Raw genomic sequence first — 18,098 nt, 5'->3', positions numbered from 1 at the left:
AGCCACCGCGTCCCACCATTGGCAGTTGAACTATACAAATACCTTTGCACCGTGTTTTTAATTGATTGATGGCCAGGTAGGAAGCTTGATTTACAATCGCATTTCAGCCTTCTCGTGAGTGTGTTGTGATGAACTTTATGTCCGCAGCACATTTTTGTTCCCAGGGGAATGCAGGCATTTGGGAATAGCTTCTTGCGAAGTTTAAACCTCCCTGTAGGAACGAGGCTTGTAGTAAAAAACGGTGCAGTCCCGTTGTCGCAAGACCAACAGACTGCGTCCCAACCACACATTCCCTTGCATTTTCAGCCAAAGCAAACATGCTTGCAGCTTCGAAATTTAGGCTTAGATCCGGATTTATAGCCAGGTTTTAATTGGAGGAACTCCTTCTAGCCTGATCCCAGACTCCGGAAAGAAAACAAGTCGTGTAGAAGTTTACTGCGCAACTTTCTACATTTCACTGATAAAGCAAGTCCCATTGTGTTCAGAGGGACTTGCTCCCTAATAAATGCGTTTAAGGCAGCAGATTTGGGCCGCAATCCCTATACACTTTTTCCTGGGAGTAAGTCGCTTACCGAGCTCAATGGGACACTTCTGAGGAGGCGTGTATAATATGTCAGGCCCGGGGTCCTGGTTCTGGATAGCATTGTTGCAGATGGGCCGTTGCAACCATTCTGACACCGGGACCCTCAACACATTGAAAGAAAACAGGTTTGTCGTCGTGGATTTACTTACTTCCACTTAAGCGCCTTGGCACTTTTCGTGAAAGGAAAGTTACCTGCCGGGAAAAAGGCCTTCAGATGTGTGGTCGCCGTGGGAAGCAAAGGGTTAATCGGTTCAGGGTAATTTCGGTCTTCAGTAGGAAGGTTGCTGGAATTCCTTGAACGCAAACAAACCTCAGACCTTTCAGGAAAGCGAGAGCTGGGCTGCACTGACCTTTTAAAGCGCGGCTCTGGCCCACAATCTGGTTCAATTCGGACTGGTTTGTTCGGTTTATGCCGCCTTGGTTGGAACTGCACAAGCCGAGTACTCCGGCTTAAGGGTTTCGCTGGTCGGTTCCCCTGTGCAGGCCGCCCTTGCTGCTGTTTCCCCTAGTCACCAAATCTGGATTTAATAATCACGAGAGAGATAAGTGAGAACTACACTGCGGCTGTTAACGCACAACCCTGCTTGCATCCCTGAATCAAATCCCATTTGCCTCTGGGAGGAAGACCCGCGCCGATTCCAACAGAATCTGCTTCCGCCCGATCAGAGTAAGGAACCCGTGTTGCCGTCAGGCCAGAGGTCTAGGGGCTCTAGAGGTCTAGGATCCCACACGGCAGAATCAGTAGCAGGGCCCCCAAATGTAGCCTGACTGGCCTATCAAGTCAGGGAAGTAAAACACTCTGCCATCTGGAAAAAAAAACAGAACCCCAAAGCCGTTTAGGCTGCAATCCTGTACACTTCCCATTGAGTTCGGTGGAGTTTACTTCTGAAAAGTCATGTATGGAGTTTCGCTGTCAATCCAGAGCCTGAAATTGCCTCGCTGCGCCATTGAGCTGAGCCAACGCAAAGATCCACGGTGTTCAATGACACGACTTCGTGTTGGACTTGACTGCTCTATCTAGATAGCCCACACAAGTGATTTAGGATTGCGTCCCAAGTCTTTCAGCGCGATCCTAAATCCACTGAGTGGGCATAGGATGAATGTGGGGAATGGCTGTTTTGCGTGCAGAAAAACCCAGGTTCAATTCTCAACATCTCCAGGTAGGGCTGCGGGAAGCCCCCGTCTGACATCCTGGAGAGCAGCTGCCAACTGGTGTAGATAATACTGAACCAGATAGGTCTCACCGTATCCTGTGTTCTTGTTAGTCTTGAAGGGAGAAAGTGCTACTGAAATACAAGCAGGTGGACCTTCTCCCCCCAGCCTCTCACCGCCCGCCAGGTTGGTTTGCTCCAAGGCCCCCTCCTGCCGTCTTCATTCACCCTCTATACTATAGTACACCCTCAATGATGTGCAGGTTCTCATCTCCGACACCTGCCTTCCCATCTGTGTCCATCTTTCTCCTTTCTCCTCCTGGCTCACTCCCAACCTCTTGCCTCCTGTGTTCGGCCTTCCCAAGCCTCTTCGACCCCTTTTGCTGGATATAGGCCCTGCATCCCTCGCCCCACCATATCCTCCTAAAATTGACTCTCTGTTCCCGAACAAGCCAACAACAACAAAAAGGCTTCCAACGAAGCTTTTAAGGGTTGCCATCTGTCCTCTATCTCCAGGACATGTCCTGTTTTTCATGGGTATGTAAAATGAGAGTCGTCATTGCGAACCATAGTTAAGAGTAGAAGTCAGCAAATGCGTCCTCTTTTTTGCTCTCCAAAATACGTGCATTGGAATGGCTCTTAGTTTATTTTTTAAAAAATGTTTTCGGATGTTTTGATTGCTTTATGGTTTCTGTCTTTGCCGCCCGGGGGCATCTTTAGGAGGGAGGGTGGAATATAAATTTAATAAATAAATCTATAATAACGTAAGAAAAAAAAACTCCGGTTTGGCACACTTTCCCATAAGACGTCCAACGCATTTATAGGAGAATTTCCCCGTGGAAAATCGACCCAGCCCCCTCAAGACGTCCTGACATAGGACGATCAGTGGACGCTATCGAGGTCGCCAAGTTGAGAGCCCGCTGGACCGGGATTAGTTCCAGCCTGTGACGTCATGCGCATGCATTAAAGGAGCTTGGTGACATCACCCTTCAGCTGCAGCTTCCAAATGATAGACACGCGGGGCAGAAAGAGCGTCTAATTAAATAAGACTTAAAAAATAACCTACTAGGATAAAAGAAGAAAACCCACTTTGAACATAAGTTTAGCATGAATTGCGCGGCAAGATTAATTTAGCACAAACGTGCAATCTCTATATTTTACTGGCGAAATATTTGGAAGAGTAGGTTAGATGTTTCTTGTGGACTCAAATAAGAGCAACAACAACAACACAGGTCTCTGTAAGGCCTTTATTTCTGAGATCCTACGTCCACGCACGTTGTTGTTGTTGTTTAGTGGTTTAGTCGTGTCCGACTCTTCGTGACCCCATGGACCAGAGCACGCCAGGCACGCCTGTCTTCCACTGCCTCCCGCAGTTTGGTCAGACTCATGTTTGTAGCTTCGAAGACACTATCCAACCATCTCGTCCTCTGTCGTCCCCTTCTCCTTGTGCCCTCCATCTTTCCCAACATCAGGGTCTTTTCCAGGGAGTCTTCTCTTCTCATGAGGTGGCCAAAGTATTGGAGCCTCAGCTTCACGATCTGTCCTTCCAGTGAGCACTCAGGGCTGATTTCCTTAAGAATGGATAGGTTTGTTCTTCTTGCATGGTCGCAATTCCAGATTGAAACGTATATCCTGCGTGAGTGTGCGTCTTTTGATGCTTCTGCTTTAAAAGGGAAAAAAGACAAAGCTATCAGAACCGTTTAACTAATGAAATCTTGTTCATCTGCCATCCTCTCCGTCCATTCCTTCATTTGAACCGGCGCTCTTCCGTCATACCAACTAGTATGAGTGGGGAAAAATATTACAAGGGATAGGGTCCACTACTTCATTGGACCCCCTTACTTTATACAGATGAAATGGCATGGGAGAATACAGGTTATGGGCTGTATCCAACAAAGAGTAGAGACATTAAAGTCAATGGAGGCAAATTAGTGGTGCTCATCCATAGTGAACTGGTTGGCTACAACAAATTTCCTTCTAGTGGGTTTATAAATTCGTAAAAGAGACTGCCACTTGAGGAAATCCTGTAATCCTATTCATGCTGACCTGGAAGAAAAATCCCAAGGAAACCAATGGGAATTGCTTCCCAAATATGCCTAGGAATGCGTGTGAAACAAAGGCAGGACGTTCAAGCGCGCTTCCTCGCAAGCCCCATCGAAAGCTGCGGACAGCCTCCAAAGCAAGGCAGATACATTTGGGATCGGCGGTCATGTTTTTAATAACGTGCGCCGCCTTTTAGGACAACAACCCTGTAAGGTGGGCCAATATCTCCATTTTCCCTATTGGCTAGAGATTAACAAGAGTCGCTTGGTGAGATTCGAACCCGCCACCTCCTGGTTCCCAGCTCCGCCGCACCAAACTGCTCTTGGCTGGCGAGAGAGGCGAGACGGGTTGAGATCGACCGCGGTGACAATCGCAGGCTGCCTCGGTAGTTTTTCCACTCGGCTAAGGCTGCTAACCAACCGACGGCGGTTGTTTGGTTGTTTGGCTTGGAAGATCTCTCCAAGCCACAAACCCCGGAGGCTCCGCTGGGAGATTTCGTTGAAAGCCACGGGTGGGTCTCTCCCCTCTCTCTCTCTCTGCAATGGAAAAGGCTGGTGTAAGTTTTGACAGCTCAAAGAGGAGGGAAGCAGGAGCTCCGCTGGCACCAACCGGCTGCCTCCGGATGCCCCTCCGCGCTCGGAAAAGATGACAGGCCGACACGGATCTATTTGAAAGGCGCCAGGAGGGGAGAACGAGCGCCGAGCACCGGCCGGGGACCCTTTGGGTTGCAGAGTCGCACCAGCCACTTGGCAGAGCCCAGCGCTGGGTGCCACTCTTTTAAGGGACCGAGGGTTTAATTCAGACCCCTCTGCAAGAGCTGACGCACCCAGTTAAAAATATCACTTTTACGCACTCGGAGATTCAATCCCATTGCCCCCGTTACAGCTGATCTGTGCCGATGGACGTCTGTGTGGGGCGGGCCCACATCAAGGCAGCCCTCTTCCCACGTCCCCAAATATGCAACTGCATCCATCATTTGCTTGCAGTTTGGGGTTTTCAGACGCCACCAGGCCTTGTAGCTCACGCATCCAATTCCCTTCAGTGAAAAGAAATTGATTTCCAGAAGGGGATAATTGGGGATGAGGGGTTGCTTCTTTTGGAAACAAACCCCCTTAGTCCATGAGCACGTTTTTCTGGCCAGGAAACTCAGGCTCGATCGTGAACATCGCTCCTTGAGAGTAAGCAACGTTGCATAGAATCAGTAGTGTTCCAAATAAATGTCTCCCCCCCCCCCAAGGAGGGCTGAGGTGTTAAGCAGATGCTATTTCGAAAGGAGCAAAGAGTTTCATATCAAAGGGTCAGGCTGCAAAATGGGTCAGGGAGGAAGAAAGAGGGCGAACAGGATAGTTAGAAGTCAACGGATCTTCCTCTTGGCGTTCGAACATCCTGCAGAACTTCGCATTCAAAGAGATGAACTGTAGGGGCTGTACTTTTTCTGGTGGGACCAGCGCCCAGCCACTTTACAAGACTGCAGTTCTCCAGGCCTCTTAGGACAGGCTATGATTTTGAAGCTGGTTTTAAATTGGCTGCAGGAGTGTCAACACTTAAAGGCAATTATGCCAGAAGACCCTGAGCTGTTGCATCTTTGGCACAGGAGGTCGTGGTTTCAAAGAATTCTCTCTTAGTTAGTTCCTCTTTGGTGGCTGCTTTGGCTACTGACTAGGCCCTATTAAATAAAAGAGTCCATTCGGTCCCTGTAACTACTGATTGTAATACTTAATACAGGGACTGGCGATTCTGATTTTAATTGTATTTTATATTCTCTCTGACACGGGCTGTTGTATTTAAAAATGTTGTGACCTGCCCCGAGGTTCCCATGTGATAAGGGATGGCATATCAATCCTATTAATAGATATGGTAAAAAGAAGTGACCTTAAGCAGACAAAAGTTCTGATTCCATGAGGACTGTCAGCCTTTCAGTAAGCCACCCAGAGTGGCTGGGGAAACCCAGCCAGATGGGCGGGGTATAAATAATAAAAGGATGATAATGAAATCATTGTAGGAAGCTTACAGGAAGGGGAAGGGGTGGAGCTCAGCAGCAGAGCAGGTGCTTTGCATGCAGAACTTCAGTCCCCAGCATCTCCAGGTATGGCTGAGAAAAGAATCCCATCTGAAACCCTGGAGAGCAACTCCAATCAGCATAGACAGCGCTAAGCTAGATGGACCAGTGGACTGACTTGATGAAAGGCGGCTTCCTATGTTCCTAGGAAGACTTACCTCTTCCATTGTTTACTTATTTAATTATTCATTCATTGCATTTATATTCCACCTCTCCTCTAAAGACCCTGCGAGGTACAAGACAGTAACTGGCCCAAGGTCAACCAGTGAGTTTTGTGGCCAAGTGGGGATTTGAACCCCAGAGTCTGGCACTCTAAGCACTGCACTATGCTGCTGCGCACGTTGTGGTATATTGCAATTTCAAAGTCCTCAGTTCTTTCCTGTGAAGATTTAAAATGCCCTAGAGATTTACATTTTCCTCTATGTTTTCTTGATTCTGTTATCTCTCTATGCTAGGAAATCTGTTCCACTGGCACGGCTCCCCACCCCATACTGAAGTTGTCTTTCATTGAGTCACATCACTGGATAATCAAGCTCCTTGGGAGTGTGGAACTTGGTGCCCTCCCAAACTTGTTGGGCTGCAACTTCTATCATATTTAACCATTGGTCATGCTGGCTGGGGCTTATGGGAACTGGAGACCAACATCCAGATGGCCACTGGTTCTCCACCTCTTACCTACTCTGTCCCCTAACAGATCCACATGGCCTCAAAAACAGTGTGCCACAGACTTATTTCGTCCAGATACAGTGGTACCTCGGGTTACAGACGCTTCAGGTTACAGACTCCGCTAACCCAGAAATAGTACCTTGGGTTAAGAACTTTGCTTCAGGATGAGAACAGAAATCGTGCAGCGGCAGCAGGAGGCCCCATTAGCTAAAGTGGTGCTTCAGGTCAAGAATAGTTTCAAGTTAAGAACGGACCTCCAGAACGAATTAAGTACGTAACCCGAGGTTCCACTGTACTTGGGTTGGAAATGCTGGAGACTAAACCTAGGAATATATGCTCTACCACTGACCCCTCCTCAGTGCCTATATTAGGATCTCCTTACCCTAAAAGGTCACAAACTTTCAAATTCAACAGAACTCTTTGTTGGGCTGTATGTCAAGCAAAAAAGGGGGGGTTGAGGAACATATCATGGTTAGAGAGCCCCAAGTTGTGTGTTTCAAACACAAATTATGAACAGGGCCTTTTGCAAAATACCCTGCAACTTCTTATTTTCTCTTTTCCTCTGTTTCATTTATTCCTTTTTGCTTAACATCCAGCCCAAATAAGAGTTATGCTGAAGTCAAACTCTTTCTCATGGCTTTCTGATGACATGGTTGAAAGGTAACATAGGAATCACAGTTACTTTTTGCAAAAGTTGCAAAAAGAGAGAGATAAAGCTTCCTTGTCCTTTGCACCTGCCCAAACGCCATCTTCTGGGCCTGTCACAGGCCCTGTCTCCCTTTGCCACAGCAGCTTCCCATATCAGGCTTTCTAACACAGACTGCAGCCTCCCTCCCTCCCTCCCTCCCAGTCCACTCAGCTGATCATTGAAGAAGAGATAAGGGCAATTCAGTCCCTTTGTGTTAACTTTCAGTGAAACAATGCAGAGGGTGTTCCTCAAGAAAATAAACTTCGAAGTCTCAGGTTGCTTTCTCTGGAGCATTTTCCGTGAAGTCCGTCGAAGTTGATTTTGCAGCAAATGAGCTGCGACCCTCTGATTTAGATTGGAGACTTGTCATTTCCCCACCACAACATGCCATTTTTCTTTTAAAAAAAAAGGTTGATTCAATCATATTTCTACCGGCAAGTAAATTAAGAGAAAACATGGATTTTAACTGATTGATGCATTGTACAGTGATAAACACAGTCACTGGAAAAGTATCCCCTTAGGTTTCAGATGAATGCTCTTTACAATTTGATTGCCAATACCAGGGGACAGACTGTGGCTGAGGCGTCAAGAATCTGCTTTGCAGGCAAGAGGTCCCAGCTTCAGTCCCTGGCATCTCCAGGTACGACAGAGGAAAGAGCCAGCGTAGTGTAATGGTTTTAGTGCTGGACTAGGACCTGGGAGACCAGGGTTCAAATCCCCGCTCAGCCATGAAGCTCGCTGGGTGACCTTGAGCCAGTCACTCACTTTCAGCCTAACCTACCTCACAGGGTCACTGTGAGGACAAAATGGGGAGAAGTATGGGACTTGGGTGGTGTTGTGGGTTAAACCACAGAGCCGATCAGAAGATTGGTGCTTCGAATCCCTGCGACGGGGTGAGCTCCCGTTGCTCGGTCCCTGCTCCTGCCAACCTAGCAGTTCAAAAGCACGTCAAAGTGCAAGTAGATAAATAGGTACCACTCTGACGGGAAGGTAAACAGTGTTTCCATGTGCTGCTCTGGGTCACCAGAAGTGGCTTAGTCATGCTGGCCACATAACCCGGAAGCTGTACGCCGGCCCCCTCGGCCAATAAAGCGAGATGAGCACCGCAACCCCAGAGTCGGCCACGACTGAACCTAATGGCCAGGGGTACCTTTACACTTTACTTTTATGTATGCCATATTGAGTTCCTTGGAGGAAAGGCGGGATATTAAAGAAGTAAAACTCCCACCTGAAACCCAATGTAGAGCCTGAAATCCAGGAGAGCTGCAGCCGTCCGTGCAGGCAATACTGATTTAGGCAGACCAGTGGTGTGAAGGCAGCTGCCTGTGTTTCTGTAACTTCCGTTTCCCAGCTGGTCCAACCAGCTCATGGGTAGTTGTCTCAATGGCACTTTGCCATAACCATGGAAGATCAGAAAGCGAGGGGATCCGCATCCTTTGGAACCAAGCAGTGCCTCGACCATCCCTTTGTAAAACTAATATAAAATTTAAATTAAAAAGGGAATAAATGAGGGCTAGGGAGATTAGAACGCATTGTTCTTTTTTTTATGCTGGGTTTCATTTCCGAAACGAAATGAGCCTGCCTTGGAGGTTAACCCTTAACTTGGGGGGGGGGATGCGTGCGAAGCCAAAGATGCACCGAACATGGTTAGGGACCCCGTTGTGGCTTCACACCGGAGACAAGATAGCGCGCTAATTATGACACAGGATTGTGTGCCGAATTCAATGCATGCCCTCGAAGAAACGAGTTCGTTTTCCAGGTGCCACAGCGCTCTTGGTCTGTTGGCTGCTGCCGATTGATAAGCCTCATATGGGAGAAACCCAGCTGTGTTTTCTATTAGCTTCCGACGTGAATCAGGGGAGGAAGGGGGTTTCGAGACCTAGTTTGTTTGGGGAAATCGATGTTCTTGATTTAGGGTGCATCCTTTCTGAGGGAAATTGGATTTAGTGAAAGAAAGGGCAGGTTGCATTTGTGCAGCCGAAATCTCCAGGCTTGGTTTCACACCTTTCTCGCCCATGCGTTGCTGCTGGAGGGGCGATAAGAGGGGATTAACTCAAGGAGACGAAATTGCCGTGGACTTTGGGAGTTTCGGTTAAGCAAACTGACTTCTGGAGCGCTTGTCTTTTATTTTCTTTTGGAAAACTCCACTCCCAATCCACACACACACCCCCACAAAACAAACTGGGCTCCTTGTATCTGAAATCAGCCCAGGCAAATATTTTGTCTCTTTAAAACACAGTCCAGAGGTCGTAGTTTTGGGACTGGACCCCGGGGGAGGAAGAGACGCAGATAATAAAAGAATAAATACCCCAGTGGGGTGTTTCTGAAAGCTCCATCCCAGAGCTCCGTTGCGCTTTGTCAACAGAAACCGTCATAACGATGGCAGAGACTGCGGGTCACTGGCGGTGCATTTGTTTAACAGATCACCCGCACCATTGCACCACTTAGGGAAGGGCCTGGCTCAGGGGCAGAGCATCTGCTTGGCATTGCAACAGGTCCCCGGTTCAATCCCAGGTGGGGCTGGGAATGTCCTGTTCCTGGAACCCTCGAGACGCTGCTGGACTCATGGTCTGACTCAGTAAACGGCAGCACCCTATGTTCATGAAAAATAGTTTCCAAGTGGAGCCACGGAGGAGCTCAAATTTTGAGTTCCTCCACAGCCCATGATGCAGCTGGAGTTAAACTGCTGGGTCCTGTTGGCCTCAGGAACGGATGTCAAGAGAAAACACTCCGTATAGCTCAGGTTCTTACAGCATGGTGCTGATAACGCCAAGGTTGCGAGTTCGATCCCTGTATGGGACAGCTGCATATTCCTGCACTGCAGGGGGTTGGACTAGATGATCCTCAGGGTTCCTTCCAACTCTACAGTTCTATGCTTCTATGGATGATTTATCCCCACCCGCCACTTCTGCTTGGTGGATCCGGCTTGCCTCTGGTGACACAACCCCCGGGCAAGTCTCTTCTTGACACTCGAACCGCCTTTGGCACCTGATTCCGGAGTGATCCTGGTGTAGGCCACAGAGTTTATTCAGAGGGACTTGTAGAGCGCAGGAGTTTCCCTGGGCGATCGACGCAAGGTTGTCCCGGCCACCCTGGAAGTTTTTTGCCCCTGTGATTTGAAGCGCCTTTCTAAGCTGTGGGTTTAGGATCCGAGCCTAAAGCAGCTGAAAAACGCAGGGATGTTGGATTAAGGCTGGAATCCTAGGCGCACTTACTTACAAGTAGCTTCTAAGGAAACCGGCGCTTTCGGAGCAAGTGGGTGGGTCGGTGGTTTCAAGAGAAGTGAGAGTGAAACGCTGAAGGGCCATTTTAACCGGGGAGGGGTTCGGCGGCCCTGAGTCAGCGTTAGAGCTGTGCGCTCTGGGGTTGTCTGGGAAAAGTCTGTTCAAGACAGTTCTCCAGTCTTCCTTTCGCACATTGGCTGGGGAGGGTGCGATTAAAGAAGAAGAGAGTCCAGTACAGGAATTTAGGAGTTTCCTAAACAGAAACTGACCTCCTGGGGCTCTTTCCCCTTTTTAGAAAACTCCCTCCAGTGACATTTCCCCGCAACATGGAGCATGAAGGTTAACCACAGATTTCTTCTTCTCTCTGAAAGTATTTTGGGCCGAATCGAACCTGTTTTGAACCTGGGAGCTGGGAAACGAAGACACCCTTTAGCTCAAGGGGGGAGGGAACCCAGGAATCTTCGGGTATTGTTGAACTATAGTTCCCAACAACCCTAGCCGGCATGAGAATGGCATGGGGTGATGGGGGCTGTTCCCCACTCCTGCTTTAGATAGTTGCCCATGATTCTCTGTAACCCACACAGCCCTTTAAAACACACACACATACACACACAGAGGTTTGTATCTGATTTCAGTCTGTTGGGGAGACCATCCTTTCAGCATAGGCACTCGGCTTAGACCAGGGATGAAGGGAACCTGTGACCCTCCAGATGTTGCGAAACTCCAACTCCCATCAGCATCCCAGGTAGACAATGGTCAGGCGTGATGGGAATTGTAAGTCAAGCTGCATCCGGAGGACCACAGTTTCATCAGCCCTGCCAAGCAAGCAAGATCTTGCAAGGCGTGGCCTTCTCGACCCAAACCACCTCTATTTGGAACAAGGCCTCCTGATTGCTTTCAAGTGGAATAGTTTCCAAGGAATTGTGCTTAGGCTTTCTGAAGCACTCCCGGTGTTCCTTTTTCCAGGGTTACAGGAGGGATTTGGGATGCTCCACAATGGGGCGGGGAGGAGGCTTCCTTAAACAGGACACAGGGAAAGGTCCGGCTTCGGAGCTGATCTCTTTGTGATGCGATTTCTTTCTTTAACATCCGCACTCGGCATTCCTATCCAAAATAAATGAATATTCTGTCCGCAACAGACAAGTTGTAAAGAAGAAGAATGCTAAATAACATTATAGCCTGCGTTTATTGTTTAGCGTGGGTGAAAGACAAGACAGACTGATAGGGGATGGGGGAAGATTCTGATCCTGAGCACTCTCCAGTGTATAGACGCAGAATCTATCCCCAGGCCCACATACCTCAATCCCAGGTTTGTGCAAGAGCCCTTCCTAGGTGAAGGTGGAATTTAATATGCACCAAAACCAAGAGTTATATACAGTGGTACCTCGGGTTACAGACGCTTCAGGTTACAGACTCCGCTAACCCAGAAATATTACCTCGGATTAAGAACTTTGCTTCAGGTTGAGAACAAAAATCGTGCTTCGGAGGCGCAGCAGCAGGAGACCCCATTAGCTAAAGTGGTGCTTCAGGTTAAGAACAGTTTCAGGTTAAGAACGGACCTCCGGAACGAATTAAGTTCTTAACCCGAGGTAGCACTGTATATAGCCAACTAAAGGACTTATAAATGTAAGGTAGATTCTATGAGAGTTATCGACTGGTTTATTGCTATACCTTTAGTAATGGTGCATGTGCGAATGATATTATAATTAGGTAGACATCAAACCACAACCGATCTACCGAGCCGGCCACCTGGAGAGAAACATTTCAACATTGGTTGCCAGAGGATCTGAAAGTGGCGTTGTCTCTTTTATTATTGAGTGGAAGAAGGGAGAGCCAGGCTTTATATTCTGCCCTTGAGCCCAGTTTGGAGAAGAGATTTCAAGGAGTAGGAATAGGAAGAGCCTCTCCCCGATTTGAAATATTCGGTGGGCTTGCAGTCGGATCCAGAAGTTGGCCTCTCGGGCTGAGATGTGTGTGTGTGAATTCAGGGTGGTCGACAGATCTGTAAACAACTCATTAGGGAGTCACCAAAATGTATACACGCGCGCGCACGTGGCGGCTACGACCTTCCCATCATCATCCAGCCTGCCCCAAAAGTGGCACTGGGCTCCAAAATGGGGCGAGATTAGGATGCCAGTTTGAAGGCAACCGAGAGGCGAGTTTTAAACCACAGGAGCAAAAGGGATTAATATTCCAAACTGTAATCGACAACCAGTTTCCCAAGTAGTCCTCCCGAAGTTGCATGGAATGAGAGCCTCGCACGTTGCGGCAATCCCTAATGGGCCTCCCGGTTGACTTGAAGAACGAGAATTTCAGTGCGAGTGGGCTGCGATCCAAATGCCACGGGAAGGTCGGGAGACATTCCCACGGAATGCAAAGGCTGCATCCTCCAGCGGTACTGTTTTCGCCTCGCGAGGGAAAACTCCCCAAAGGCTCTACTTTTTAAAGAGATCAAAGGGTCTCAGAAATGAGTCCATCACTCAGTTCAGCAACACTGGGGGCACCGCAATTTACCGAGGCAGGTGATGGTAGGATCCCGCCAGAAAAGCCTCTCTTTGAACCCAAATAAATCCGCATTAAGGAAATCTCCGGCTGGCCTTCAAGAATAACAATTGGGCAGATTCTTATTCAGCCTCACGGCAATGCGGGCTGGGGGCGAGGCTGGGGCATGGATTCTTATACCTTCAGCCCAAAGGCTCCAGAAATGGCCAGGGGGGGAAGGCGTTGCCTTTCTTGCCGCATGAAAACAAATTATTTCCCGACTCCGCTCCCCGGTCGCCAATTTACAGGCAGCTAGGCAAGTTCTTTCACTGATATATTTAAAGATAATATGTAACAAACTGAGAACTTTCTTATGTTCCACGTTTCCACGCCATCATTACAGTGGTACCTCGGGTTACATACGCTTCAGGTTACAGACTCCGCTAACCCAGAAATAGTACCTCGGGTTAAGAACTTTGCTTCAGGATGAGAACAGAAATCGTGCTCCTGTGGCGCGGCAGCAGCAGGAGGCCCCATTAGCTGAAGTGGTGCTTCAGGTTAAGAACAGTTTCAGGTTAAGAACGGACCTCCGGAACGAATTCAGTACGTAACCAGAGGTACCACTGTATATCAGTCCCAGAGAGAGTGTTTGGCTGGGGTGCTTTATCTTGCAAATTGGTGGGGTTCTTAATGAATACTTTAATTTGCTTTTTATTTAAAATCTGTTGAGCAACACTGTAGTTGGATTTTTCGATGGTGATTTATATCCAGGGGTGAAATATGTTCTCTGTCGCTCTTAAATTTATGGAGGGGCGCGGAGGGACCTCCGAACCCGTAGAAGAAGTTAGAACATCATGCCACCACCCTATCCGAAACCAGAGCAACTCGGCTGAATTCGTTCTCGTGCTCCCCCCCTCCCTTTGACCTTACACCACGAGCCCTAAGCAATAGCACACCCGTTTTGCACAACGCCATTTAATCCGAAAGAACTACACACCCCCGGCTGGTTCTTGCGGCTTATGTCCTGTGCCTAAAAGTCGTTTAGGCTTGAGCAATCCTATCGGCACAGAAAGTTCTATTGGGAAGGTGAGACATGATAATCCCGAGCAAATCCACACGTGAGCATCGAAATGGTGTTGGGAGCTCATCCCATGCCCCCACTTTTTTATCAGCAATCCTGTTCCGGTTTGCTCAGCAGCAAACCCTTTTGTCTTCAGAAGGGCTCACTCCCAGGTTTGGGGAAGGAAGTCTTAAGGATCAATTTGGACTGTCCCGTCCCCGCCGCCGCCTCCCCAAAAAAGCCGCACAAGCCGATCCTATGGCCCGTTTACTGGCGGCTCAGCCTCTTGGTCTCCAACCAGCCTCGTTTACAGGTAAATTGGGACAGGAGTTCTTAGGAAGGAACTAATCCCCTTTGAAGTGGAGCATGCGCACTGGCAACCAAATAGTGGGCGCCGTATGCTGCCACTGAAGTGGGGTGGGAGGCTTCGTGGATTCCAGTAGGATGTGGTTAAAAGCTATGGCCGTTCCCTAGAGGAGACTGGCGGGGGTGGGGTGGGGGCGATCTACCTTTTCCCAGCCCCTCTCCTCCTCCTCCTCCTCCTCCTCCCCCCTCTCCGGTGATGTCAATGCCAGAAGGTCCCCTTTGGCTGGAATGGGACCTTGGCTCGCGCCATAAATACTGGCAGGAGGCAGGCGCTGATCGAGAGGCAAGAGGAGCCACCTGATTGGCTCCAGGCTGCTCCGGGGCCTCGGTTCTTTTAAAGCCAAGTGAGGGGAGGCGAGGCAAGAGAGCGAGAGCAGCGCCAAGCCACCCGGGAGAGAGAGGCGAGAGCGCTCCTTCCCCGGCGCGGTCTCTTTAAGAAATGCGCCCCGCCGCCAGCCCCCGAGAGCGCTCGCCTGGGCCGCCGGCTCGCAGGCAGCTCCCTTGAGGCCGGCCCAGCGTGGAAGGGAAGGCATCTCAGCGCGAGGAGGGACGGGGAGGTCTCGAACCTCGGCGAGGGAGGAGCTACGAGGCAGCTTACAGACCCACGGGCGCGGGCAGCGCACTCGGAGCTCCCTCGCTCGCCAGCGGCCACCTCGCGCCACTGCGCTCTGCTGCTGCTGCTGCTGCTGCTGCGCTCGGCCCCCCTGCTCTCCATCGAAGGGGCTGGCTGGCGCGGGGGGCTGCTGCCACTGCCCCGCATATGCAGCCAGAGCCCGTCGAGGCTTGGCGCCGCCTGTCCCGCAGCGAGCCAAGCCCAGCCCGGAGCCGAGTGGATTTAACCCGTCAAAATCAGAGCAAAACCCCAAAGCAGACTTCTCCTTTTGCAACCGCTGTGGAATAACCCTCGCCCTGTCTTGGGAAAGCAGCGCGCGCGCCTCCGCGAAGGCACAGGCGGGCACCACTGAGTCTTCTTCTTGCTATGGATTCCTTTAAAGGTGGGATGAATTTGGAAAGGGTTCCCGACGGCTTGAGAGCTCCCCAGGCGCCCCACGACATGGCTTCCAGCTTCCATTTGCAGAGATCGTCCGAGGCCAGGGAAGCGATCGAGAATTCCGCCAGCGAATCGTCCGACACCGAAGTCCCAGGTAAGGGCTGACGTCCTGCGAGTGGCGTCGTTCTTGGGGCTGTTTGCGTCACGTAAGAAAAGAGGGCAAATGTCTGCTTTCCTTACTAAAGGAAGATACACCGGAGGACTTACGTCTTTTAACCAAATAGGTGAATGCAGAATGCAGAAAGGGAAAGAGGCGCAGAGGGATTAAAACTTTCTAACACATAGTCGTATATTGCTCTCCACATCCAAGCGAAATATTGGCGTTGCACACGCACATAAATTTATGTGCTATAAATTTATTTGAGAGCTGCCATTCCGACTGCGGTTTTTGTAGAATGTTTCTGAAAGCATGTCAGCTCTGATGGGTTTATTTTCCATCCTGGAAACCGTACAACATGTAAAAATATCTCCCTCTGTCAAAATGGGGGAGCACCCATCAAAAATCAGGAGGGGTGAAGGGTGGGAGTACACGAGAGAAAGACTGAGAAATCCAGACATTCAGAATCTATATTGTTCCATAGGCTGCCCATCACGTAAAACTTGGATTATGTTACAATATATATTCGTAAAGGGAAAAATCATTTTTAGAAGATGCCAAAATAAGGGGACGGGTGTGTGGTGTTCTCTCTCTCTCTCTCTCTGTGTGTGTGTGTGTAGATGCTTATACTGAAACTTACTCGCAGGTAAACGTTCGTAGTATAATCGCAGCCTTAAAGTTAATGCTTAAAGTTATTTTAAGGAGACTTTCGGATTTCTTTTTCTTCCCCCTCCAAACTGTCTGCCTGTTTCAATTTTGGCGGATGTCCCGCATATAATAAAGCCCCTCCGCTGAAAAGGTTATCTTTTATTTCAACACAAAACAGAGTCACAGACACCCAGGCCGTGTCCCTCAAGTCGGTACATACGGCCCTATTCCTTGCCTTGCCATTTAATTTCCAGAGCTCTGTGGTTAAGATCCCTGGAAACCTAAACCACGATTAGAGGCCTCGATGACAGATTGTAACCTGGAAGTGAATGGGGAGGGTTGGAATCTTAAATGAGCACAGGAAGAGGTTATGGCCGGGATACTGCGTGCACCCTTGGAAGGGAGATCTACTGAAACCTTTGGGACTTGCAGCCCAATTTTATACAAATCTACTTGCGATCAAGGTTCATTGTGCCACACTTCTTTCTGCGTAAGTGTGCACAGGATCGCAGCCTCGTTTTTCAGGTCAATACATATATTGGCTTCACTTAAATTTAAGTATCTTTTTATAACTCTCGAACAACCTCCCCCCCCCCCGTGCGTTTTCCTTTGCATACAGTTGTGACTTTCGACATACGGATCTGTAAAACACACGCGCAGCTATCTACACAATATAGATGATACCGAGACTGCATATACACTGCATAAGCTCCGTAGACAAAGGAAAATGGATCAAGAGAAGCAGGACAACTTAAAACAAACCTAATTTGTGTAACAAAAGCAGTAAAAAAAACCAGGGCTGGGAATGGTCGTTATTGCCTCTAGATTTCCCCACGGAAATCGATGATTCTGGGCGCTTTGACGAGGTCTTAAAATAACAGGGCGCTTCGGTTTTAGCAGCTCCATCGCAAAGGAGGCGCCTTAAATCCAAGTCACGGAATAAAGAAAGAAACCCCCTTCCCCCTTTTTCTTTTCCAAAGGCAGTTTGAAAGCGGCCGGGCCTAGGCTGAAAGGCCGATGTGTCTTGGTGCGGGGAGAGGGAGCTGCGGGAAAGAGGCGCGGGGGAACCTTTCCCAGTGGTCGTTGTCCCCCTAAACTGTGGCTCATAAATCCCAAAGCGGTTCAGCGAGCAGGGCCCGCGCTAGTCCACGCCAAGACACAAAGTACCTCTCACTTCTTCTAAGTGGAAAAATGTGCTAAGACCAATTAAGCCTAATGTGTGTTATGATTTGAAACTGTATCAGAGGCCCGTTGGAGAAGGCAGACCCCCCTTTTTTTTCCTGTAATGAAACGGGCAAAAGGGATAAATCAAAGGCCAAGATCTCAATCGCCTTGATGGATGGCGCTTCCAAAGATTTATATGTATATAATTTATATGTATATAGTGTGTGTGTGTGTGTGTGTGTGTGTGTGTGTGTGTGTGTGTGTGTCAGAGGCAGCTCTCCTGCCCTCTCCCAATTCGAGGAGGCATCCCAAAGTAAAATCTTCTCCCTGTGCTGCTAGCCAGGCGGACCCTCTTTCCAGGGATGGCGAGCTGGAGGAGCCCAGCCGGGGCTGGAGTGGGTGGGATCTGGGTAGCGATGGGTTTCTGGCTTGGACACCACCAAGGAAACTTTTAACGAGGCGAGCGCGTTCCAGGCCTTGTTTGCTTTGCAAACCGCTTACTGGAAAGAGGGCTATCACAGGCTGCAATAAGGTCATTTACCACTTTGGGGTTTGAACCGTGTAACCGTTTGAACTCGCCTATTTGCTTTCAGAGCTCCCAGATGGACGCAGGAGTCATTTTAAGCACAGCCAGAGCGGGGGATAGGCATGAATCGGTGACTTAAAGGGAATTGAGGGGTGTTGTTTTTTTGCAGGAGTAGAGCTCGTTTATTTAGGATTTTCACATCCTCACTGCCCGATACATACAACGACGTTTCAAGGAAATACATTTCAAGGAAATTAATTCAGTACTAAGCCTTGGATTTAGGATAAACAT

General features: G+C 49.1%; 1 protein-coding gene across 3 annotated transcripts in view; it reads left to right on the top strand.

Moving 5' to 3' along the window:
* The window catches only part of PITX1 (paired like homeodomain 1), a 43,726-nt gene that overhangs the window by 11,977 nt on the left and 13,651 nt on the right, over nt 1–18,098 (top strand). For 2 of the 3 annotated variants that reach the window (XM_081894445.1, XM_081894447.1), the window contains one exon: nt 15,317–15,466. In XM_081894445.1, the coding sequence (XP_081750571.1) occupies nt 15,317–15,466 (150 nt within the window). Of the gene's footprint in view, nt 1–14,748; nt 15,467–18,098 lie in introns of those variants that run through there. The other variant, XM_081894446.1, reaches the window with a different exon arrangement.

This window comes from Podarcis melisellensis (assembly GCF_964234715.1).
Source record: "Podarcis melisellensis genome assembly, chromosome: 2".
In the NCBI taxonomy this organism is placed as follows: Eukaryota; Metazoa; Chordata; class Lepidosauria; order Squamata; family Lacertidae; genus Podarcis; species Podarcis melisellensis.
This window is presented reverse-complemented; position numbering and strand designations above follow the sequence as displayed.